This window comes from Zootermopsis nevadensis, unplaced genomic scaffold, assembly GCF_977971745.1.
Source record: "Zootermopsis nevadensis isolate Lab colony 2312 unplaced genomic scaffold, Znev_1.0 Znev_ptg000028l, whole genome shotgun sequence".
Taxonomy (NCBI): Eukaryota; Metazoa; Arthropoda; class Insecta; order Blattodea; family Termopsidae; genus Zootermopsis; species Zootermopsis nevadensis.
Genome location: NW_028259160.1, coordinates 3,375,034 through 3,402,496, shown reverse-complemented (window position 1 = coordinate 3,402,496; position 27,463 = coordinate 3,375,034). Strand labels below are relative to the sequence as shown.

At 36.1% G+C, this 27,463-nt stretch overlaps 1 protein-coding gene across 6 annotated transcripts in view; it reads left to right on the top strand.

Annotated features, from left to right (window-relative positions):
• Positions 1 to 27,463, top strand: part of Lar (tyrosine-protein phosphatase Lar) — a 355,632-nt gene that overhangs the window by 292,316 nt on the left and 35,853 nt on the right. For 4 of the 6 annotated variants that reach the window (XM_087357458.1, XM_087357455.1, XM_087357459.1 and 1 more), the window contains 9 exons: positions 6,711 to 6,911; positions 10,757 to 10,867; positions 15,028 to 15,303; positions 15,561 to 15,845; positions 18,991 to 19,014; positions 20,067 to 20,167; positions 20,805 to 21,000; positions 21,912 to 22,045; positions 22,236 to 22,386. In XM_087357458.1, the coding sequence (XP_087213584.1) occupies positions 6,711 to 6,911; positions 10,757 to 10,867; positions 15,028 to 15,303; positions 15,561 to 15,845; positions 18,991 to 19,014; positions 20,067 to 20,167; positions 20,805 to 21,000; positions 21,912 to 22,045; positions 22,236 to 22,386 (1,479 nt within the window). The remainder of the gene's footprint in view (positions 1 to 6,710; positions 6,912 to 10,756; positions 10,868 to 15,027; positions 15,304 to 15,560; positions 15,846 to 18,990; positions 19,015 to 20,066; positions 20,168 to 20,804; positions 21,001 to 21,911; positions 22,046 to 22,235; positions 22,387 to 27,463) is intronic. The other 2 variants (XM_087357460.1, XM_087357456.1) reach the window with 1 other exon arrangement.

Sequence of the window (27,463 nt, the reverse complement as noted above, 5' to 3'; positions counted from 1 at the left end):
GGTTGTTGCGCCGTGTAGTCTGGTAGATGTTAACCAACGTTTCAGAGGTCATACTGCCTCCGTCATCAGGGCGATGAATATGAATGTCTTCTGGGCTGCAGCTCCGTTTGTCTGATAGAATTTTGCCGACGTTTCCATCATCATGGCGAATTTCCCTGATGATGGAGGCAGCAAGAACCTTTACTTTGTTACATCTTCAATTTTTCGAAAGATAATTAAATGCATTCCCTTTTATTCATCTTTATTCTGCCCCCTTTACGCTTAATATTAAGCAGTTACTTGAGAAGCTGAAAAAGCAAACTGGAAAAGAAAAATCACGTAAGTTTTGAGCTGGGGCGAGGAAACATCCACAAAGTACCGACAAATATGTTGTAGCAATTAGTGGTAAATTAATTCTGTGAAGAGAGTCGAGAGTAAAAATAAGACTCGGTACAGATACTCCAGCCCCCATGCTTCCTTTAAAGTGTGTGATGAGCGGATGACGAACTAGCGCCCTAATAAAATATTACATCAAAGTGGCGGTCTTGCATCCCTGCGGGTGCCCTTCCCCTCTGCGACCCCTTCATTTCGTAAAAGCTCGCCGGATGTGGAGGGAGTGACTCATTGATTGATGGCGCCACAGATACACAGCAGACAGAGTATAGCTCCACGTGCTTATTCTGACGCGGTAGCAATAACATTTGCTTGGTCTGAAAATCGTGTTTTATGACAATTTATTACGCCTCTTCTTCAAAATTGTACTATAAAGATAGTAATAAATTATTTAAATATGAAAGAGTTTAGATATTTGGAAAGAAATTAGCAAATAAAAAGTTTTGACGAAAAATTGAGAGCAAATTAAATTCGGGAAGTGCCTGTTACCATTAATTCAGTTCAGTGACATATGTCGCTCTTGGAGCAGGTCCTGGGGAGAGAATTTCAAAGCGAACTTTTCACAAGATAATGATAAAATCAAGGTAGGTGAGATGGGCTGAATATGCAGCACACATGTCAGGTACGATAAATTCGAAACAGATTTTTGTCAGATGATAGAGTTGCGTCATATTGTGAAAATATATATTTAATTAATTAATCTTGTCCGTCTAATCGGAACTCATCTACACCTCTCATGTCAGGTATGTTCATATTTACTTTTCAAATATATTATTTTGTTTTCTATTCTCTTTATTCTTATTAATTCATTAATATTCATTTATTCTTTGAATTATTTACATTACAGACTGATATAAAAACATCAACAAAAACATTCACCAACCTAAAAGTTTATTTGAACACGACGCACATATATAGAACAACTTCAAATATATTAAAATGGAATCTGGAAGTGAACACCACTAATAACTGATAAACAACTACAAAAAAGTTGCATATAAGAAATTATGATTAAGTTTTAAGTTTATATAATTGTAATTTTTACACACCTGAAGATGGTTCATCTAAGAACCGAAACATGTAGTGAGAAAGTGATGTTCCAAATGTAAATCGAATGTTTCGATAAGGAGCATTACATGGTATTTTAACTATCTTAATTTTAAATTTTAAATTGTGATTAGACGGACAAGATTAATTAATTAAATAAAGATTTTTGTCAGTAAACCGGAAGGTACAAAGCTACGTGAAAGGTCCAGGTCGATTATGTAGTGAACCGAATAATACATGAAACGTACCAATCTCGTGTAACGTAAGGCTGTGTATCTGTATTGGCGCTGCTTGTAATTCTGGTTGAAGTTGCTGAAGGATCCATTGCTTTCGTAACTAAAATTTGGTGCCTTTTCTGTTGCAATTTGTATTAAAACCCAGTTTGGTGTTTGCTTGGATATTTGTTCCGTTGCGTTTACAGAGGAAATACTTAAGGAAAATCATCCAAATAATGTGACGTTATTTATACAAAAGTTCTCAGTACTTTCACAAGGTGGCAAAATGTTCTGTTTTACAAGTGATGCCACCATTAGGCAGCTTTAAGAGTGCTTATAATGTGAATGGTGGAAACGTTGAAGTAACATGATATATTTTATTTTTTGTTGCATGGAATGGGAAGGAATGCGGGGAACCGGAGTGAGGTAAAAATACGAAAGGAACTAAGGAAGTTAGAAATGGTGGTGAGGGCTACAGATGGAAAAGGCATTTCGCTTTGAGTTTCAGCGTGAATTTTGCACTCGTACTATAAGAATGTAGGCAGAATGTTTTATTTTTCTCAGAAACTTTCTTTATGTACTGCGATATAACAAGATGTGTAGGAATTCCAAATGTTCAATATTATGTTAGTCACTGTGTGTTGTTACAGATATTGGCTATTTGAAATTCACGACATTTTATGAATTGGCTGTATTTACTTTACTTATATTGACAAGTTTTGTCATAAATCTTTGTTTATTGTTTATTTAAAGGTGATGTGAGCAACTGAATATATATAGTTTCGAATGATATGATTAATTAGGTGGGAGGTTTCATGAAAGGAAACGGTCGTGGCGTAATTTAAGGTACTGCCCCAACATTTGCGTGGAGGGACCGAGGGAAACCGCGAACGATTCAGTCAGGTCTGCCGGCCGAGATTTTAACTGAAGACGAATGCCAACCACTCGGCCGCATTCTCGGTAGAAAATTCTTAAATATTTCAGTTACGTTTTTCAGTAACATATCGGCATGATAATAGGTCAAAAAGTATTATTCTTTTCTTATACAGCCACATTGTTTGTAATTTTATATGTACGAGGTGCGATCGGAAAGTTTCAAGACTGTGTCAATAGAGGGCGAACCGGATGTAGTACGAGCTTCTGCCGCTAGGGGGTGCGGCCTACATTCATAGTGAATCAGTGTGCCAGCCGGCATCATCGAATTAGCATTTGTTTCTTAGTTACGGGCGTTTTGGTAGTGCATTACACCGACCCTCCTGCGATTTCGGAATGGCGGATTTTCATGAACAAATCAAATTTTGCCAAAGACTCGCCAAAACGGCTACGGAAACCTATGAAATGCTAAAGCAAGCATTTGGGGAGTCCGCAATGGGTCGTGCACAAACTTTTGTGTGACATTCACGTTTTAAAAATTGCCGAACCTCTGTCGATGATGACGAGCGTTCTGGACGACCATCTTCGAGCACAACGCCCGAAAATGTTAGGAAGATTCGGCAGGCCATTCACGAAGATCGACGTCGTACCATCAACGACTTGTGCGACATTGTTGGGATAGGCTATGGGACCTGTCAGCTGATTCTAAAGGAAGAACTCCACATGCGACGCATCATGACAACGCGCCAGCGCACACCGCCCTCAAAGTTCTGCAGTTTTTGGCCTCAAACACCATGGCCGTCATCCCGCACCCTCCTTAGCTCCGTGTGACTTCTTCCTCTTCCCAAAGATGAAAATTCAGCTAAAGGGAAGGAGATTTGAGACGATAGAAGAGATTCAGGCAGAATCGCAGATGGTGCTTGACAGGCTGACAGAAAGATTTCCAGGGATGCTTCCAGGCTTGGCAGCGGCGCTGGGATCGTTCTGTTCACTCCCAGGGGAACTACTGCGAGGGTGATGGATGAATTTAATACCTGAGATAAGTGTAACGGTTTTTATACGCGCAGTCTGGAAACCTTTCGATCGCACCTCGTACAATCCGGTTTAATTAAATATTCGTTCCTTACTGCCTCGCCCTCTCACACCGTCATGCCATGACGCCTCAACAGCTTTACAGAGATCTCTACGCGATGGTTAAGAGAAAATTGGGAATCATTTGCAAGTTGTCCTGACTGTAGACGTATCGATGTTAGTCTTAGGGGGTTTGTAACGCCGTGTGGACTGACAGGCAGATACCAGCAGCACTGCACAAGACTTGTAGGTTCAGTTGATAATGGAATCTTGATAGGTTGGTCGTGCTATATACTGAATATAGATTGGTAACATAATTACTTTGTTTTACCATCCCATCCTCTTCCTCTCTTCTCTTTGGTGCCTCACAGTAGGTAGGTTCGCCATGAAAAGCAGGGCCAGAATAAATTACCCACGGGAGTAGGCAGACTGTAATAATATTACCGTCTACCAGTAGGGGCAGCACAGTAACTTCAACGTATATTCTAGAAACGATGCTGAACAGTGATTCGAGCCGATAAACGGGTCTCGATATCGCGGTCCATAAACCGGAACTGCTAATGAAGGTGTCGCAGACAGAGTCTAAGGAACTTACATAATGAGAACTTTATTTCGCGTTGTATTAATTGCGTTTTATACGAGCAGTTTAAATAACTTAAAAAGTGTTACCAGTTCTACGGAGTGTATGCTTGTTTCTTTTCTTTAAATGCCAGAAAGAAAACTCGTTAGCAGCGCCTGACTATATCAATTTGCTTCGTGTAAGGAACAGAATTTTAAAGAAAATAGAAAGTGGTGTATTCTGAAACAAGTTCTAATGAGTGTTTCTTATGGTATGCATAAAAAATTACTTGCTATCAGGAAACAACTGGTGTTAAAATTCCGACAACTTTCGTTAAAGAATGAAGCTATTTGGATGTTTACTATTTAACAGGAAATGTTTAGAAGAGGGTTTTGGTTCATCGTGTCTCACGGCCATTGTGATCCTACTGGCATAATAGTATGGCCCTTCTAAGTTGACGGGAAGAAATAAAGTAAATTAAACGGGAAAACATCTTCAGAGTTACTGAAGAAAGATTCCTGCACAACACAAAGTTGGCCACCTGACTACAGACTGCTGCCAAGTGCAAACTCCGTCCGACTGCCATAGGCTCGTTTGTATTTCTTGCTACCAGTGTAATTTCAGTTTTTCCCACTTCACACAAACGGCGCACTCGTACAGCCAAGCGTGATTGACACGCTGTTATGTTAGGAACAGATGCTGTTAAATATTTGTAAATGATTGAAGGAAACTTAATTTAACATCTTTGTCACGTGGAGTCTCTACGTTATGTTATGTTTGGAACAGATGCTCTTAATTATTTGCAAATGATTGAAGAAAACCCAATTTAACATCTTTGTCACGTGGAGTCTCAACATCAACCTTTTTTTCCGCCATTGTATTGGCTCTGTAAATTACTTATTAGTTACTTGTTTAATTTTAGAAAATATAAATTAGGGAAGATAAAATTACAGAGTGTGGGGTAATATAGTTCTTTTATTGCAATGTGATTTCGATAGTGAGTCCCTGTGACTGTAAGCTACTACAGAGGTTAAATTTTCGTGGTGAGTGGCTAGATATACTTCTATGAAACTGAAAGAAGTTAAGGGATTTTACAACTAAAAATTTAATCTTTGGAAGAAAGTCTGGTTTCAATGCATATACTGAATAGAATGCTAGATATTTCCAAAAGAAATCCAGGAATACTGTGACTTTATGCCCACTTAAATGGCTATTGGATTACAAGAATGCCGAGTCTGTCAGGGCCACCCTTAAATAAGCTACCTATGTGATAGAATATGGTAATGGTGGTACACAGTACTGATGTCACATGATTTGTTTCATTGTCACATATCTGGAGTGCTCGCTAGATCATTCAGATCAGAGGTTCTGACATACGGCATGAAATGTGGAGGGAAGCAATATAACTCTTTGATGTATTAAGGAAAATGAGTCGTGATTGGTTTAAACTTCCAAAACACGAGATGGATCCACTGGCTTGCAACTGTGACACTCAGATCTCTACAGGATTGTTGTCGCCAACACTTTTTCCATGGCATAAGGTTTTTAAAATTGTCATAACCATTTTGTACTAGAACAAGGAAACCATTGTATCACAGGAACATTTGCAGAGAAACTTGCACAATAACTTTAAGAGCAAAACGTAATCTGGGCTATTCTTCACTCGTAGAAAATGGACACCATAACAAGCACAGATGTAATAATTGAAGAAGCCTTTCAAACTGATGAAAATTCTGAGCGCAAAAAAGAAATGTCACATGCTGTTGGATGTTTCCACATCTGTGGTTGAGAGCGAGGTGTCAGAGTTCAGGCAGTGCGGAAGTTAGAGTGGGAACTTGCAATGTAATATGTTGAGAGTCGAGTGTGTTCATCCCGTTACAGTACTACCAACAGAAAATTAGGTTTTATAGTTGATACTGCCAACTTATAAATTTGAAGAAACCAAAAAGAAATTCTCGTTAAATGATAAAAAAAGTTTTGATCTATAAATTTGCCATTTTCATAGATTATATTTCTTTGACACCACTTAAAAATTGTCTTGTATTTTCTGCTATAAGTTAATAAATAATCCATTTTCTTAAACCTTCACACACTTACTAAATATATTTTTATTTATTTATTTATTAATTAATACAGCACCTTTTGACATATCATATGTTGGGTATCTAACTTAATATTATATTATTAAATCACAAAATTGACAATTGTGTTAATTTTAAAAAACTTGTTTGGTTTACTGTTGTCATTTCATGTCAATTCTGTATTGCCTTAATGAATTATTTATAAGTATATGTGAACATTATCTATATTACATTCTTCATCTCTTAAATGCTTCACACTAATACTTAATTTCTGCTAGCCCCAGATGTCATCTTCAGCATTTTGTTATTGAACACTCACAATCCACCAAGTTTCATACCCATACAGAACAACAAATAATGTTATAGTATTGCATGTAGGTATAGATTCAGTAACACTAGTGAATCTCATCTTAATCACTGCCAAGTGCTAAGAAATGTTCCAAAAATAAAATAGTGCTAATGTCATGATTTCGCCATCTTTGTGTGTTTCAGCTGACAAGCTTCCAGCTGGTTTTCCACAAATAATACAAGCTCCAAGCACCAAGGTAGTAGAGATTGGTCATAACGCAGTTTTGCTGTGCTCAGCTGTTGGTACACCTCTGCCTCGCATCTCATGGGTGCGAGACATGCTACCGGTGGATCCCAGCAAAAGCCCGCGATACAGTATACTAGACACAGGTACCGGTATGCCAGGTACGTTACGTATAGTGTCTGTCTGCAACTGACACCAAGCCTGGAACCGTATCTTATCGGTTGTGTCGTGGCCCATCGTACTGGCGGTTTTGATCCGTATTCCACATTAAGTGTAACAGCTTTCTGTCAAGAGAGGGTTTCATGTTTTTTTTCTCACTTCTTCCAAGTGAATGTCAGGCTAATTAATATCTTGACGTATCACACATTTGCGTCCTGTAGCCCCCATAGTACAGTGGTTTAAATCCCCTATTGCTGTATTATAAAGCTTGGATGTACCAAGAAATAACCATCGTTCAGTATTGGACAGGATTATGTGGCAGTTCATTTCCTCAAAAATTATTTATGTAAGATTCATTTTAGTGTTAACCTGTCATTTCTTTCTAAGTCTTCCTTTCAACTATGTTTCTAGATGTTGCCCAAGAAAAACTTTATCTTATATGCCTTTATTTTCCCCAACCAAACCATATGTCCTGTCCATCATATCCACCTTGATCGGACTGGCATAACAGTATATGGAGATAGTCCTGGATTACAAAATTGCAACATTTTAATCACAATTTCAGTTAATTTTTTATTTAAATTTTATATTAATTTCCATTTACTTTTAATTGTAGTCACTGTGATGACTGTTCATATGGACTAGACAGTTTATGTGGAGGTAAAGCTGATTAAGTAGGATTTGAGGTTCTCATGGTAGCAAGTCAGGGCCCTGATGATGGAGGCAACAAGTACCTCTGAAACGTTGGTAAATGTGTACCAACCAGACTACATGGCACTACAACCCAGAAGATAGCAATCTTCTAAAGCTAAGTTGGTTGGTTGGTTAGTCAGTCAGTCATTTAGTTATTTTACTTTTATGTGATTGATAATTTAAATGTTTTCATATGTGTAGGATCTTTGTCAATGAGATGTGTGGTTGCAGGCTTACTTTATCAAGATCATTTTATTGATGTCATGCATGTCATTGGTTGTCTTATGAATTCAGTTTCACACCTGCGTTACATAAAAAGACAGTAACTATTTAGTAATTGGAGATGACAGTAAGATGTGGGGAAAATATTAAGAGAAAAAGAGAAAGATAATGAAATGATGATCTTATGATATTTGTTTCGTGTAATTATACAACAGTTGCTCTTAACAAGATGATATTGTAATCAGGCTGACATGATTCGATAATTAGTTTCCCCACAAAGAAGACTTACAGATTTGACTATGTGATTACAATTCCCAATGTTAACTTCTTCTGTCTTGTAGTCCTACATAAAAAGCATGACCATAGTCTTGTAATGATCTTGCACTAACCTCTGAAAGTCTTTGAATCACCGCTGACTGCACATGTTCTTGTCATGTGCTGTAGTAATCATGATGATGGGATTGCACTATGGCTACATGCTCTTACTTGCAGTGAACCACTTTGCTTTATTAAATCCTTGAGTTAGTTCTCTTTCATTTGTTGCACTATTACCAACCACATCGGTTTAACTTGCTTATTACTGTTTGTAAATACACTTTTGAAGATTTCTGTCTTCTGGGTTGTTGCGCTGTGTAGTCTGGTCAATGTTAACCAACGTTTTAGAGATCATACTGCCTCCGTCATCAGGGCGATGAGTATGAAGATTTCTGTCTTCTGGGTTGTTGCGCTGTGTAGTCTGGTTGCTGTTAACCAACGTTTCAGAGGTCATACTGCCTCCGTCATCAGAGTATGAAGATTTCTGTCTGCTGGGTTGTTGCGCTGTGTAGTCTGGTCGATGTTAACCAACGTTTCGGAGGTCATAATGCCTCCGTCATCAGAGTATGAAGATTTCTGTTTTCTGGGTTGTTGCGCTGTGTAGTCTGGTCAATGTTAACCAACGTTTTAGAGATCATACTGCCTCCGTCATCAGGGCGATGAGTATGAAGATTTCTGTCTTCTGGGTTGTTGCGCTGTGTAGTCTGGTTGATGTTAACCAACGTTTCAGAGGTCATACTGCCTCCGTCATCAGAGTATGAAGATTTCTGTCTTCTGGGTTGTTGCGCTGTGTAGTCTGGTCGATGTTTACCAACGTTTCAGAGGTCATAATGCAACCGTCATCAGGGCGATGAGTATGAAGATTTCCGTCTTCTGGGTTGTTGCGCTGTGTAGTCTGGTCGATGTTAACCAACGTTTTAGAGGTCATACTGCCTCCGTCATCAGGGCGATCATCGTTGGCAAACATCGACCAGACTACACAGCGCAAAAACCCAGAAGACAGAAATCTTCATACTCACCACTGTGGAAACCTCAAATCTTACAAATATAATGAAGGTGTTGTAAAATACATATTCACCTGTCACATCTTTATTTTGTTGAGTGATGGGTTTAAGATTCAATTGGTTATTCCTTCAGTCCACACATGTTGTTTAGGCACAGGGCTGACTATAACATTATCTATGAAAAGTAAACTTTTCATGTGTGACGTGAGACGATTGCTGGCTGCAGCTGATGACAAAATGCCACATTGTTATGGCCTACAGAATTGTTTTCTATCATTGTATTGTGACCCAAACATCGCATTTGTATCATGTTGGGATGTTTCATCATGCACTGCAATATACCAACCCATATTTTATGACGTACTGTGTTTTTTTCAAGAGGGGTTGTTTTACAGATTCCATTTCATGGACACATCCCATGGGACCATTAGCCTTTTTGCAGTTCTTCTGCTGAGAGATTATGGGAGAATCCTGTTATCTTTGGAATTTTACAGCAAAGTATAAGCTAGGGGAAGAACACACATTGTTTTCATGTGCCATCACAGCCATTTCTATTTTGCCTGGAGATTTCAGCTATCAGTTTTATGTTCCAGTATATTTTATTTGTAGATTGGCTTGCTCTTGCACTGAATTTTATTAGTGTAGTCTTGGCAGATTATGTCTTCTTTTTGTACCACATTTAGATTTCAGTTGTTTATTAATTTTATTACACTGGGAGATACAAACCTTCCTTATTTTTGGACTGGGTTGAAATTTTATTTATGCGTACTTATTTATGTTATTTTGTAATACTGTATTACCAGTGACTGACCCTATATTAATACAGTTTGGACAGCAGCAAAGTCATTGAACTAACAGGCATTGTAGGGAATGTGATTGACCAGGTGAAAGACAATTAGCTTTTTTAATGCGTCTCAGCTCTATGAAATTAATTCCGGCATTAATACGAGTTGTTGAAGAGAGTTTTCTGTGCTCAAGCTTCATTCCACAAAATTTGTTACCAATGTTAATTGGGGTTTTCAGAGGACAGCAAATTTACTTTCGTGTATTGAGTTTCCATTTTACTTCCGTGTCAACAGTTGCTCTTCTAGTGGCCATTGCTGTACTTATATCTTTTCTTCCACACCCAACTCCCATTCTGCACAAAATTTGTTGAAGTTCTCTTTCTGGTGGTGTAAATGTAATTTCTATATGCCATTTAGTTTTTGTTAAGTAGTTATTTTAAACCACTCAGATCATTTGTTTTCACTCTGTATATTAATAGGCACTTACATTCAGTTACATTCTTGGTGAAGTAAGTAGTATTTTATTTATGATGTTCATAGGGGTTCTATAAAGAGGCAAGCAAGAAGTGTTATCAGTTTTTTATCTCTAAATGTAGACACCTCCCTTTTCATTTTTTAGAGCAAAGTCAACTATATATTCACACATTGGCCCTTATAATCTCATATTTGTTTTACACAACTGCAAACCTCAGATTTCAGCATAAAATGATGTTAGATTGAAGAAATTAACCTACATTTATTATAACAATGTTTGATGAGATTCCTTTGGGGGCCATTGCATTCATTTTCTGTAGCACTGCTACTCACAGTTTTGTCCTCTGTTTGTAGGAGCCCTGCAGATCTCCGGCAGTGAAGAAGAAGATCAGGGAAAGTACGAATGTGTTGCTGAGAATGTCGTTGGAACAGAATACTCCCACTCCACAATGCTTTACGTTAAAGGTGAGTCATTTATTATCTTGTTACGAACTTCGTAAGAACATAATCCTTTTTTAACCCTTTTGCTGCATATTATTTTTTTCACCACTTTCCTGAAATGATACAGTTTTAAGGTAAAAATTTGAAACATATTGAGCATTTCTTTTTAAACGTAATATAACATTTCCATACAACTTCACGTGCTTTAAAATAGGTGGCAACACCGTACAGAACAACAAAATTGCATTTTTGTAGCTCAGTGAAGCAAATCAATTGTTACAGCAAAAGGAGAATTGATTCATGTGAACTAAAGTTGAACGCTGCACTTTGCGGTAATGGATGCTTGTCAAATATCGCTCATGCCCTGGGCAAGAATCGATCCCATGATGTCATTGTATACACATCCTAAGACTGTGCATGGTCATCTAGCTTTCCTGATTTAATCTCTAGCCTCTGCATCCAGACCGGCTCTGTGGCCCACCCAGCGTCCTATACAATGGGTACTGGGGTTTCCCAGGGGTAAAGCCGGCCGGGGCGTGATGCTGACTACTCACCCCCATCTAGTGCCGAGGTTAAGAATGAGTAGGAGCTTTATCTCTATTCTCCTCAAGCACCTACATGGTGTATAGTGGGACAGCTTTTTACTTTACTTTTAATTTGAAATGACTATAGATAAGTGTGAAAAGTATTTCTAAAATAAGGTGTTTCTTTGTTCTGTAACTTGAACGTTCTTGTTAGGCATGCATTTTCAAGCCTGCCTGCACCTCAGGACGTGGTGGACAGGTATAAAGACAGAAATTTGGCACTACAGCACAAGATTTTCTCATTGCATAGTTTAGTTCCAAGTTCTGAAACCTCTCAGTGAATCAGTGAGGAAGTTGCTGTGAGTTAGTAATGAAATTCCTCTCCACTTCTGGTTTAGAAGGTGGAATGGGGTGCTGTTAAGTTGAAGAGGTTGTTTCCTGTACACTCTACTGGAAATACAGTGTTCTTCTGTTACAGCCTCTATGCTGTTTCTTGTTGAAAATGAAGGTATTAGGGCATGAAGGATCTGAGTCAGTGTACTCATAGTGGGGGGGGGGGGGGGGGGGGCTCAGAAAATAACTTTATAAGGTATGTACAGTCATTTCTGCATTTTTGTGTTTTTAATTTGAAGAGGTTGAAGAATATTAATTTACACAGTTTTAGTTTTAACTTGAAGACCATCATGTGGTCAGTAAAACATGCTCATGGCAGCATGGCAGGTATGGAGAGTGATGCAGATATTATTTCTAAAAACGTTAATATAGCATTTAAAATAACTTCATAAATATTTTGGAAGAATTAATGAGTTAATAATCTTAATTTTAATGACATTTATCAGGAAAGAGTCTACTGTGTAAAATGAAAAATCATTATATCTTGAAAGGTAATTCACCAAATCTTCAATGTAAAAATACTTGATTCACTGTATTCCACATACTTTATCCCTTGTTTCTTCTTTTAAAAGGAAAGACAGGCTGATGGTATTATCAGGTCTATGTATATCTGCCCCTCCAGTAACTTTCAAATCAAGGGGGATCAAACGGGTAGTTCATATTCTTTCGAGCACACAACAGTATGTAATGCAGTGTTGTTGTTTGTTTAATGGAATATAAACCTTGTTTGATTGGAACCACAACATGATGGTGATATATAAGTTTGTGGGAAGATGTTGAGGTAATATAGTATTTAGAATGTAAAACAACATGATGGCCACACAAAATCTGTTTTATTCTTTCTTTAATAATAACTAATGAATTTTAATATGGAATTGAACCATAATCATATACTGCACTTGAGAAATGTTTTTTATGCTAGCAGTTATAAACATGGTAATAATTAAAAACTTGAGATTATTGTTGTTTCTTGGCTCTACAACCCGGTTGTGGCTTTTTGCCGCCTCCTTTTTCGGAGGTTTCTTGGTCTTGAAGTATAGTAGACAAATATAAAAGTTTGAATCCATGCTGATGGTAATTATACACAGAAATCAATTACTGAAGCATGCAATTATTAATTTGTAGTTCTTACTTCTTTTTTCAGTTTGATATGGGTTTGACGGAAAGTAGGTGTCATATGTTTTTACCTAAACTGCTTGTTCCCTACACAGTCACCATGCAGACTGAAATACTTATCATTGCATAGGATGAGGTTTTCTATCATCTCTCCATAGATGCTGAAGTCCCGTTCAGATGTTAACACTGTTTTATCAGTTTTAGGACTGTGCCCTCCCAGATGTTGTTTCGAGTGATTCTAGCTCTGAAATAATGTCTTGGAGCGCAAAAGTGATGACAGGGTTGAGACAGCAGTAAAGCAATGTTTGAGAGAACTGAACACTAATTAAATTGTCTCAGACTTTGAAGGAACTATGAAAAAAAGGAATTGGCAGGTCTTCTTCTTCTTCTATGGCTCTCTGGTCCGTATTCGGTCCATGGCCTCCTTAATTCTCCTCTTCCATTATTGGCAGGTCATAGTCATATATTTATCCATGTCGAAGATTTGATTATTCAGTATTTGTGCCGCATAAAATTACTTTGTGATAACCCCTTCATAGCATTATTCCTCCTATTTTCTTAGAATTGTGACCACCTAATTTTGTATAGTTTTTGTCATGAGTTGTACTATTGATTTAATTTTATACGCAGTAGTGGTAAAGTAGGTCGATTTTTCTCGTCATTCTTTATTCAACAGCAGGACATTAAAGGCTGAATAAAAAAATAAGTATTTGTTCTAACTGTTGCAGTTGCGAGGGATTTTAGATTTGTGTATGAAGTGTCTGAGAAATAAAAGTACAAGGAAACAGGAAGGAGAATGTTTTTTGTTAGTCACTCTTTTTTCATTTATTTCAGCTGAAAAATATATCTTCTGTTAAAAGTATTTAATTTGCTGAAATTTGGTTTAGGAGACTATGGTTTTTACAGTTGTACTAGATTGAAGTAGCTTGGGATAGGACCCATTTTCAATAAAACAGTCCATTCATATTTAAATTGTGTTAATAAGGTGGTAAATGTACAGTTGGGTATTTTTAACTAATCATCTGAAATTGGAGGAATTTTAACATTCTAGATAAAAACTGTGTTCTAGGAGTTCTTAAATTATTCATCTTGATGTAAGTAAATTTATATTAGATCTGTCTTGCTCTCACTTAGTGGAATGTAGATCTCCAACATTGGAGTGCTTGTTACTATGGAAAGGTCACGGTAGAGCAGTTTTCAGTTTGAAACGAGAAAGTGGGGGAAGATCAGTAATCTCATTAAGAGCATGTGCGCCCTGTCTGAAGTGTAGGGGAATGAGGTAGACTGCTCACTCTGGTGGCAGTATCAGGATATGGAAATGAAGCAGCCATGAACCTGAAAGATTTAGACAGGATTGGAGCTTTGTCTCTCAAACCATGAACCCTTTACCACTGCAGGCATACAGCACTATAAAACAATTAATTGTTATATATATTTTGCTTTTTGAAGAAATAATATTGACTGTCGGTATCAGGCAACTGGGAGACAAGGATAATATTCAGACCTAAGAGACAGAAAGTAACATGGTTTGCCTAACTCTTAAATGATAGGATATAGTACCTTGAAATAGGCCGTGACATTCTTCCAGTTCTTTATTTATTTGTCATTTTGATCATGTTCCTGTCTTATATGAGACTTTTTTTGTTCTTAAATAGCCTAAAATCTGTTAAGTTCTCCATTTGTATGTATCATGTCCATATTAACTAAATCCACTGATTGCAAACACCCTGTTGGTCTATATCACACCATGTTTTTACATTTAACTTTCATAAGATTGGTTAAAACAGACCATTTTTAAGAAAATTACTAGATAATATAAAATATATCTCATTACAACCTATAACTTACATTTGAAACATTTTTGATGTGGTGGAGCTTTCATGTTCTGTTTCCTATATATCTTCTTACCATAATAAGCTGTTATATTAGTCCGTATTATGAAAACATCAGATATGCACAAAGATGCACTGCTATAATGATGATGATAAATCAGCCTGTATATTGTCTGAATGTTCTGAGCATGATGTCACTGATCACATGTGTCATGTTCAACCAGCCTTCATACCAATTATAGTTATAAACGCATGGCCAGATTTTCACAGACAGGTCTTGTTTTGTTGTTATGTGTGTTTTGCAACTTTTATTTTGCAGTGCGACGAGTACCACCACAGTTCTCCATCCCCCCACCGCCAGTACATGAAGTGATGCTGGGTGCTGACCTTAATCTTACATGTGTTGCTGTTGGTTCCCCGATGCCCTATGTGAAGTGGCGTAAAGGACTGGCTACTGATATTACACCAGATGACAAGCTTCCAATTGGTCGGAATGTGCTAGAATTGACCAATATCCAGGAGTCGGCCAATTACACTTGTGTAGCTGCTAGTGCACTTGGAGTCATTGAGTCTATGACTCAAGTCAAAGTGCAGTGTAAGTAATTCATTCTCTGAGGACTGTCATACAAACTGTTATAAACACCTTTTGTTGGAATATCAAGTGTGTTTAGTTTGCCGGCCAATTCGGCTTATGCTCTGGTTAGCATTTCGGTAGATCTGTGACTACTCATTGTAGGTTTTACTCATTCTTTTATGTCTAATTCTTTGAACTTGTAAAATATACCAAAGGCAAGTAGTTTTGATACTTGTTATTTCAAATATATTAATTTGTTTTATGTTTTTCCTTCTCAGCACTGCCTGGTCCTCCAATAAATGTGCGAGTATCAGAGATCACTGCGACATCTGTTCGTCTGACTTGGTCATATACAGGGGCAGAAGAACTGCAATACTATGTAATTCAGTACAAGCCCAAGTATGCAAATCAGCCTTATAGTGAGATATCAGGCATCATCACCATGTATTATACAGTCCTTTCCCTCAACCCCTACACAGAGTACGAAATGTTCGTCATTGCCGTGAACAACATTGGTAGAGGACCTCCAAGCACACCTGTGATAGTTACCACAGGAGAAACAGGTGAGCTAATATTATTATTTAAATTGTTGGAGATGGGATGTATTAATACATTGTACATTGTGGTAAACCCTCAATTTAACAGACTAATAGAGTGAAAGGGGTGTCTAGTAATGCTGTTTGTCCGCTAAATTGCACAGGTCTTTTTATGTTGTCAATAATGCATTTTTAGACCATAATTTCCTTTAGGAACACCATTAAACAAATTAGTAATATTAACTGGTCACATACAATGACACAGAGTTAAATAAAAACACTAGATTTTAAAGAGAAATTTAAGTGCAAAAAAATGCAGTGGTCTTCAGTGGACATTTTTTATTTTAATAGACAAAATTCATTAAAACAAAAAATTTATGCTAATGCCTCACGTTCAGAAAAAATATGGCTGTACCAGACAGTGTCTGCTAAATCCAAAATCTGTTAAATCAAGGGTTTACTGTATATTTGTTTTATTAAATGCTGTTTACAGATTCTAAAAAAATGCAAAATTATGAACATTGAAAAAGGCAGTGATGATTGAAACTGACAATAAAATAATTTAAGGATATATTTGGTAGAATAGAACTTCATTTTTGTTGATTCTGAAGTGTTTTTGCGTCTGTTTCTGTTTTTATCGGTGCTACTGTTATAGCTATCCCGTCCTTATTTAACATTACAGGTAATTTTAAATGAAAACAGAATGATTGAAGCAATCTCTGATATTTATTATTTAGGCAATTTTAACAGTATAAAACATAATTATACTTTTTAGATTTGCAAAATTAAAACTGATGTAAAGAAAACTGACAAACTGTTCAGTTGCAAATCTGTTGGTGTTGGTGATAGATTATGGTTGAATGATTTTCTGATTATTTAAGTATTAGGATGTCAACACTTGTGCATTATTTTAAAAATAATGTCTTCAAATTTAAGTGAAGTGACAGGTACTGTATTAATTCAAGGTTCAGATTACATTCCTAATAAGAGGTCCTCCCATAATGTTATTGGTTTTAATACAGACATGTTTAATATTTTTTTAGAAAATATTGTTTTTCATGAAAGATTTTTGAAATGTGGTTTTTGAAAGAAGACATTTTTTGACTTTCATGCAAAAACTTGGAATTAATGAATTGATGTAAGTTTTTTGTCAACCTGTTTTTTACATGTGTAGTTTGTGTTAGAGGAGATGGATAATTTTTTATAGTTATTTGTTGTTAGTTTTTGAATCATTTTCATCATCACAGGATTGTTGAAATTTCTTCTTGCACTGTTTTTGTGTAGTGACAACAACACTGCCTCTTGTATTCTTTTCTTACATCTCCAATGGTTTATTTTTTAAGTTCTTTCTGTAGAGTGATGCACCAAATACACTTTATATTTCTCACTAGCACCACCATTTGTAATGTCTTCTTCTGAAATTACAAGAACAAGGTTTCCCAGTCTTAATCATTATTTCAGAACAAAAATTCTTCATGCAATTTTAAAAGACATATTTTGAACAAGAAGACAATGTAAAGTAACGATTCATAGTGGATCTTGACACATTTGCTCAATCTTTACTATGGCTAGGTGTATGTTTATGCTTGTTACCTTTACCAGCCATATTATCCAATATTTTAATGTTTACTTATTCTTTTCATAGTTTTTGCATTAAATGGTATTATAATGCAAGGGTATAAAGGCATAATTCAACTATCAGTCTACAGCGACTGGAACAGGATGTGATCAGAATTTGAATAGTAGTTACTTCATTCAATAATGATGTCATTTTGATGCAATAAAATAGAATTTTGTACAGAATTTGTACATATGATGTGATTTAATGAATTTTCTTTATTATATTCAAATAAAAATTCTTTGAACGTTGAGGCACATAAAACCATGCACACTGTAGTTGGAGAAGGTAAAAGTCAGTTTATTTAACAGATCTTTTGAACGCAGTGGTTATGCGTTATCAGGCAGTAGGATATTGAATGAAGCAGTCCTGGGTAAAGGTTAAGAAATACAAAGGAGCAGCCTGGATGAGTTTGGAAAGCAGTATGGAAATTTGGCTACTTTATCCTCAGTTACTCCACATTGTAACAGGACCTCTGAATCAAAATTCACACATATATATAGGATTTTGGTCAAATTACAAGCAGTATGGCTGATTATCTGGTTTTCATTATGAAAATTGTTACTTAGAATTTCAGCATTGTCATACATGAGTAGAGAGGCATGAAGTTTTGGACATGGAACAGTAAACATTCCTTCTGACAAAAATAATTGTAAACTATTTTCAGTTAACTGGTACCAAAGGTTTCTTTTCTCTGAGATTAAGAATCCAGATCATGAAGCTGTCCACTCATCTCCATCAAATAGTGAGGTAGACAAGCTTTACATTCACTCTGCAATTCATCGTTATTGTTTGGTACTGAAACGTAGAAACAAATTCTGTAGACATGTTGGGAAACCCTGGTTGAAGGGTACTCAAGTAACACCCTGTTTGTTATTCAGAGGAATGGTTTGTCAGTGCACCTTATTCTTACTACAGCATCACATGTTTTGAAGAGCTTGCTACTTAAAGTGGGATTACTGTAATCTGTTTACCTGTTGGATTATCTTATTTAAACAGAAATCATAATTTAGTATGTGTGTATGTAGCTGAACATGAATGATTGCCATAGTTGTCTTGCTATTGAATTGGTGGTTTTATCTTCAGTTATAACTGTGCATTTGTCCATTACTTATATAAATTGGTTAATGCTGTTAAGGAAATAATTGCTGTTTAATCTGATAGTCATACAAAACCAATAAATATACTTTGTGGAGAAAAGGGAGAGTTCATGATTATTGTTAAAGCAGGTGGTACGTACAGTTACCACTGGGCTTTAAGAGGTTAAAATTAGGATAAAATTATATTAGAAAAAATATTTTTTGAGAATAATCATATCAACACATTTCTCCCAATCCTTGCATTTTATAAACAACACTGTCTTGTTCTGTACAATGTTTATTAAATTTTAGCTGGAATATTTTAGAATATTTTTCTTTTGCAGGTCAGCATGGTTGTGTCTTGTCATGACATAACTTTAGGAGGATTTCTTCCTGTAAATTGAAAGACTGTTTTTAAGGAAAACACCTATAGGAAATGTGGTTTATGTTTTTAATACGTGTTTTGTCTTTTCAGCTGACTCTTCATTCGGAGGTGCCAGTAAGTATATCATTTGCAGTTTTCTTATGATAAATCATTAGAATACCAGAATAATATTATGTTAAGCTTGGTCGTGGCAATTTCTGTAAAGCTTTCTTGTGTTGTTGTTATCCAGAATGTTTTTGATATTAGTTTGTGTGTGGGTTTTACATCTGTGTTAGCTATTGCATGTGTCCAGATCATGTAAAGAATTCAAGCACATAATAGATATGAGGATGGTTATAAAATATGAGTATCTATTTTATTAGTTGCATTAGTGAAGGATATTGGTTTCTGACTTTCAAGTAGAAATGACAGAGTATGTTTTATGTGACAGTTATTTATTTTTTGAACTCCAGAGTTCATAAAATGACAGTACAATGGGATCTGTGTATATCCTTCTGCATGTTGCAACTCCAAAACTGCTCAGTGGATTTTGATTAAATTTGATAGTGAGGGGTGTTACTTATGGAGCAACCTTGCATAAACATAATATTGTCTACATATATTTACATATTTTTCTATTAGACCTTATGCATTTTTTGACACAACCAAACCAGGCCATGCTGAACCATGTAGAAGGTTTTATTTAAATAAGTAATGTAGTCATGTCACCAATCTCAAAGATTTTAGCCAACTTTTGTTTTGTTTTGTTTTGTGTTGGTGCTGCATAACCTAAACTTGCATGAAGCTCAGATCAGACTTTATTTACTTTTTATGTAGTTCACTATGTAAAATATTGTTGGAGAGAGTGTTGATTCTGTTTATGAGGTAATATTGTGAAAAATATGAATCTTATAAAGATCTACAACATTTTTTTGAAGCTTTTGTTTTTCATATTGTGTATATTTAATGAAATACAAGGATGATTTTTTATTATCTATAGTATGATTAGCTTTGCAACAATGGATTATTATGAACAATAAGTGAAGATTACCTTGGTGCAAAAAACATTAGTACCATCTCTGTCATCTTCCTATTATAGTTCTGATTATCACTCTATCAGTATTGCTGTTATAATTGGCTTTATCAATCATTTATAGTATAAATTGTCTTTGTTCTTTTACTTTCAGAACCTGGCACAGCACCCAGGAATGTTCAGGTGCGGCCCCTTAGCTCCAGCACAATGGTAATTCAGTGGGATGAGCCTGAAACTCCTAATGGACATGTTACGGTGAGTTGTACATTAGACTATCTCTTTTCCTTCTTTCCTTCTTTCTTTATTTCTTCATTCCTTGTTTCCTTCTTCCTTGTAGTTATCACCTTACAGCTGTCATGAAAATGATGAGCCTGAGGTAATGTTTTGTACAAATTTTAGTTTAATTATTTTTATGACTTTCCTGGAAAGTTACTGAATGTGATTACACTGCCATAATTATGATGTATTGTAAGATGATATCTAAATTTAATTTTGTGGTTCAAAATTTTTTTCATCAAGTGCATTTTGTTTAAAAATTGAAAAATATAAATGCACATTAAATTATTAAGTTATATTTTCAGTTTTTATTTCTTTAAATTTGTGATTGTGTGTTCTGTATGCTTTATTCTTTTAAATTAGAATCGTGATACTCATGACAGTGCAATCAGTGAAGTGACTAGTTCAAAAGTTGTCGGCATGGGAGACAGAAACACAGATGTGATGAAGTTTGTGCTCTGTGTAATATTTGAAGATTTCTTGACAATAAGAATTTTTATTTTGGTGCTCTATGTTATGATGCCATCTTGTAGGTGATTAACACTGTTTGGAGAAATTTATGATCTCCATTGTCATTCTGCTTGAAGGTCTGAGAGTATTTTCTTTCTATGTTCAGGGTTATAAAGTCTACTATACTATGAATCCAACGCTGACAATGGCTTCATGGGAGTCGCAGATGGTGGACAATAATCAGTTGACGACAATCAGTGATCTTACACCTCATGTTATATATACAATTAGAGTTCAGGCCTTTACAAGTGTTGGACCAGGGCCTCTATCTGCACCTGTACTTGTCAAAACCCAGCAAGGAGGTAAGGTTTACACAAGTATGTTTTCATTAACAGTCGAATGTGCGGTAATATCCAACAAGAAGTCGGACATTGTGTATGGGATTCAGTGAATTTTTAAAATAAGGGTGTCCTTTTTTTTTTCGTATCCAGTACACACCATTCAGCATGGTGTGCATTGGTGGTTAGCAGGTTTCACGACCTATCAGTACATGGGTTCGATCGGGACTGCGACATTTAACGCTCCTGCTGTGACCCCTTTTTTGTGAAATGATTATGAAAGTGGAGTAATTGTTGGGATGCCACGGAGAAACCGGGGAAACCCCGGAGGAAACTCCGTGATGCCTGGACCACGGCCTTGCCCAACACAAGTTGTAAATCTGAGCACCGCCGGGAATCGAACCCAGGACCCCAGTATTACAAGCCCAGCGTTCTAACCGCTAGACCACCATGGTGGTTGGTGCCCTTGTGAATAAATTATTATAAAGGAATCTTATAATATGTATACTGCTGTGGGCAGGGCTTGTTATTGCCGTTCACTTATCCTGTGTGAGTTAATTTTGTGAGCTGATGTGCAGAAATTTAGAAGTTTATGTTATTGAACTTTGATTCAGTTTTTGTTCTTTCTCTTTTTTAACTTGGTATTAATATATTGGCAGCACCTTCCCTGCTACAGAAAAACCTCAGTGTAATGAACTGTTACAGACTGACAAATTGTTTTTGTAGTAATGAAACTTTGTTTTAATGAAAGTTAATAACACAAAATTTGTTTTATAAAGGTCATTGCATTACATTCAGATATCTATATAATGATACTGATGTCTCAAAGCAATCAGAATTATCTTGTGTATTTATGTGTGATGATATGTTTGCTGAATGTTTGAAATTGTTTTCTTTGGTAGTGAAAGAGCTAAATGATTGATCTCTGTGCACAGTGCCAAGCCAGCCAAGTAATCTGCGAACAAGTGAGGTGGGAGAAACATCTGTCACACTTCAGTGGAGCCGGCCAGCCCACGCAGGAGAAAACATTGTTAGCTATGAACTGTACTGGAATGATACATATGCCAAGGTACCTTTACCTGCAGACTGTTATTGCATATTCTACAGCTCTTGTTAAACTTATGATCTAAGTGCACACAACATGTAACTTACTAACTAAACTCGATGAAACATTGTCTACCTTATGAAGCTAATAGATGCTTACATAGTCAAACAGTTTCTTTTGTCTTTATACATGTTTTAAACCGTGTCTGTCGTAGGAGAAGCATCATCGACGTATCCCACTTGTGGAGAGTTACACATTGACTGGCCTTTACCCAAACACATTATATTATGTGTGGCTGGCTGCACGGTCACAGCGTGGGGAGGGGGCAACGACGCCGCCAATACCTGTCCGAACCAAGCAGTACGGTAAGACAGAATGGGCAACACTACGAGCGGTTTTGTAGTGATCGCTCGTCCATAACCTGGCTAACACGTGGTTGTAAGGCTCATCTGCTGCAACACACTGTCAATTCTTCTATTGATATGTGTTTAATATAGGCTGCTTCAAAACCATACACACTGGTCTACTTGCTTGATTTGTGCTTGGAAAGTAAATTGGGACCACATCTGCGAAAATTCCGTTGTTCTGCCTTTGGTTTGCCTTTGAACATTTTACAGAACACTCCGAGGGAAGCTTGACCGTTCATCTGCTACCTTAGATTTGCAAGACTGTTCAATAAAAAGTAATTAGACATAACAGCAGAAGTATTGAAAACTAGTTTCACCATAGTAGTACCATCTTATAACACATGTAAGAATTGTGTGCAGCTGAAAACCAGTATCTATATATCAGCCAGATCCTGTGCTGCATAGAATGTTGCTAGAAATTCCACATGAATACCCAGTGAATTTAGCTCTTTTTTTTCTTCCTTTTTTCTGTATGCTATGATTTTGTCCCTTTCATGTGTAATTAATGATAGGCTATCCAGGAAACAAGTCACTTATTCAGATAAAATGATTCCATTCATTTTTACATTTTGCTACTGAAAATTTGGAGGAAAATATTGGATATGCTAGACCAGGTACATGTGGAGTAAATTCTAGTTCTGTATGGTTTTGAGCACCTATATTAACAGTGACCAAGTAATGTTGCTGTGCCAAAGGTAAGTAGCAAATGCAGAACTGCCTATTGTGTGTATGAGGGCAATATCTCTATTGTAGCACTTTACCATCTCACAACTATCAGTATAAAAGGCTCTACACTCATTTTACCTTGAGATAAAAAGAAGCTTACAGCTTATCATACAAGCATTGTGGATAGTGCAACAGATGCCAGTAAGAATTCTGAAGAGCTTTCATTTTTGTTCTTTCTTATTCTGTATAAAATATATAAACATTATGAATTAAGACTTTATCAGTTTATATTGATGATAAAGACTTACATTTACCTAGTAGTTGGAATTTAGATGCAGTTCTATATGAACGAACATTTTCTCTAAAAACCAGTACGACTTTCCATAGATTTAAATTTATTCAATTTTGATCCTGTTTTCATTTATGATCTTGCAATTGTCTGTATTTATTCAGGCATCTGGTTATAAATATATTTATATGTATTACATAACAGCTATGCTATTACAATATGATTTACACACATACATCTTTATTACATTCCATGGATCCATAAGATTACAATAGGATGTGGAAAAAGTCATTATTATAATACAATGCTTATTACAAAGTACAATTCATACTATTATATAAATTTCATATAATACAAACAAATGGTTCACCTAAAGTAATGATAAGTTACAAATAAATCTACCCATTGCATGCAGAAGATAAATTATCACTTATTTGTGAACAATAAAAATTTGGTGGTCATGTCATATTGAGGGCAGGTTTAATGATTGAGCTATGTCAGCTGCAAGATGGTTATTGTTTGTCACTTGCTCATGTGTCCAGGCTAAGCAACTTTGAACTTGGTCATTTGTTGTGTCCGTAGCCAAGTCTGTGAACTGTTCTTCATTTGCCTACTTCATGTCTAATGAGGGTTGACACTAATATCATAATAGCATATGGAAATTACTTTCCCAAAAGTACATAATCACTTCTGACAGATTTATGGATATAGAGGTAGTCCTCAATTTACGCCGGGGATGCGTTCCTGGACGAACCGGCGTAAACGGAATTGGCGTAAATTGAAACTCTTTTATAATGTAAATCAATGCGAAGTCAATGACATGCGTTCCCAGCACCCAAACATTGACGAGTAATATAGTGGCATTGCATCTAAAGCTCTGAAATAACGTAAATAAAATAAAGGGAATTTAAAAAAATATATTTTATACACTTACAGTCGGCAATTTGTAGGTCCCCGTGATTGACTGCGATTCTTTCATGTGATTGGTGTGTTATACGATAGTTGCATTCATGTAAGACGCCGACCTATAGAAAACCGTTAGTAAAAATAACCGCAGTACCTCCGCAGACCTTTGAAAGTTTAAAGCACCAGGAATGAAATTGCATAAGAGCAAACTCGCATATGCAAAAGTTTGCATTTCACAAACAGCTTTTACCGATTCATCGATCTCATTGGAGCAAATTCGAGTTAATGAAACATATGTAATTGCAGAGATGACTGTATTTATAATTTTTATTCAAAATCAGCGATGTAAGAATTACGATTTAGTATAAGAATCAGTACGAGATACATTGTAAAACGTTATAAATAATAGTAAAATTTTTTTTTTTCACTTTTTGACTTGCTGGTTTCAAAATCGGCGTTATTTTGAATCGGCGCAAATCGAGGGCTACCTGTCTAACAGCGTAGTATTGGTTCCAGAGATAGCGTATAACATCCAAACATGATACTACAGATTAACTTTACCAACACTTCTAAATGGTAGTTATGTTTACAGTAAAAGGTTCTTGGAAAGTTACTAATTGGAAGACCAAGAAGATGGGAGGTTACCTTTAAGTTCAATCTTACTTAAATGGGTTGTAAGGACAAGAAATGTGTGAAACTTGAAACTGTCTGTGGTTAATGTATTGTGGCAGGCTTTGGTTTTGTCACCATTAAACCTTCATGTTTAACTGCTAGAATGTATAAATAATTATAAAACAAACATATTAATGTGTCTAATTAGAGGTCAGGAAACTATGTTTGTGTTTAAAATGAGATGAAGTAATTATGTAATGTTTGAGTGTTTTACTCTTTATAATTCTTACTGGTACACGGCAGATGTAACATTTAGCACAGTAGTTGACACACCACAGCCGTATCACTATAAATACAAATAACAGATGCCACATCCGCCCTTCACTGTATCCCATCACTTTCACTGTATTGCTGAGACATTAGCCACCCAGATTGATTGATTGATTGCTGTGTAAAATTCACTGTTTGTGTGTATTTGTGAACATCACCAAGCATTGCATGTGTCACATATTGGAATGTTTGATATATATTAATTTTTTTTATTATTATTATTGTTCAATGGCTTAATTTTTCACTGTTCCAGCACAGCCTTGCGTATTCTAACACCACTGCACCAGTTTGCATCGTTTTAATTGTGCATTGTGTGGGCACCATACAACCATATATTATATAAAGTAATAATTATTTTTTGAATTACCATAATATTCTCACACCACCACTACCATCACCAATGTTTTGTATTAATGTGTGTGAGAGTGCGTGTGAGTGCGTGTGAGATGCACATTTAGAAGCAAACTAATCACATTTCTTCTTCTCAGAACTAAAAAGCAGCAAATAGAAAAGTACACAAAAATTTTTTATAACAATTTCTACATTACGTACCATAACCTATTTTTTTGGTACGCAGCATTTTTTATATTCTCCTTTATTCTCCACGTTGGGTTATATTATCTAGACCTGTCATTGAAAAACAATCTACTCTTAAGACAATACAGATTGCTATTGGAGAGAGATAAATCAGTATTGTTATTATTGTGTGTTAGTAGCATTTTTTAATTACACCAAGCAAGTTGTAACAGTTATCAGCTGTAACTCACATAAAACTTCTCATATTTATGTAACTGGTATACTCCTTATCTGATCAAATGAAGGATTAAGTGATATGTAATTAAAGCTTCAGTTCCTTTTTGTACTTCTTTTTACTGAAGAATGAATTCACATTTTTGCAAACTACTTTAATTTTATTTTGTTATATTGAATTTTAAATTAGTAGGTAAAAAATGCACAGATAGCACTATTTGTTTTATCTCTCTTCATTCTCATTTTATACTATTAAATCATCAAACATCACACTGCTACCTTAAGACTGATTAAGTTTTGTTCTATACAGTCTTTTCTTCTTCCCTTGTCCCTGTCAGCTACATAGTGATCATAGATTACCTTTTCCTTTCTACACTTTGCACATGTACACAAGTGAACACTGAAAAGGGGGCTATCTGTCAGTTGATTACGACTATGGCTTATATTATAAGCATTTGCTCCATGGTCTTGATGCTGGAATTTGTAGCATACCTTGTGTCCAAACTTTATATGCTTCTTTCCTTATCCAGGAAATTTTGAGCAACAGCTAATACTATCTGCATTATAATCAGTGAGTTGGAACCTTAGATCTTGTTGTCTTTATTGTTTGCTGATACATTGATTCTTGGGTTATTGAATGATGTTGTTATCAACTTATGAGGCTGTAAAGCAATGAATTAAATATACTCCAGCGGTTAGAACGCTGGGCTTGTAATACTGGGGTCCCGGGTTCGATTCCCGGCGGTGCTCAGATTTACAACTTGTGTTGAGCAAGGTTTCCCCGGTTTCTCCATGGCATCCCAACAATTACTCCACTTTCATCATCTCGCAAAAAGGGGGTCACAGCAGGAGCGTTAAATGTCACGGTCCCGATCGAACCCATGTACTGATGGGTTGTGAATCCTGCTAATCACCAATGCACACCATGCTGAATGATGTGTACTGGACACAAAAAAAAAAGAATTAAATGGGGAGATGATACTGCTGAATAGAACTAGTCGAGCATTAACCTGAAGACGTTGAGAAATATTACAGGTTAACTGGTAACCCTGTCAAGGTGTGAATCAGGCAACCAGGCACTTCCCAAATAGAAGACCACTCTACTTAATGAGGTGATGTAACTTCAAATGAAATGTGGTAGAAAGGTTGTGAATGATCATTTCAGAGGGATGTGAGAGGACGTGGTTGTAGCATAATTCAACATGCTTTCCCTAAATTTCCTCACAGGAATTAGCAAATGAAACGCGTGGTAGCTGAACATTGCCAGAATGCTGTAGCTATGCTGACCTGGTCTGTATCTTGGGCTAGCATATATTCCATTCTTACAATTTTATTGAGTGGTATATTGTATTCTCACTTGATATTGAAGCAATATATTTGTTTGCAGATATGGGACTGCATTCTAAAGTGTAAACAGTTTATTGTTGCCACTTGTCAAGAAAACCTTTTACCAAACTTGTTTGACAGATAACAGAGCAGTGA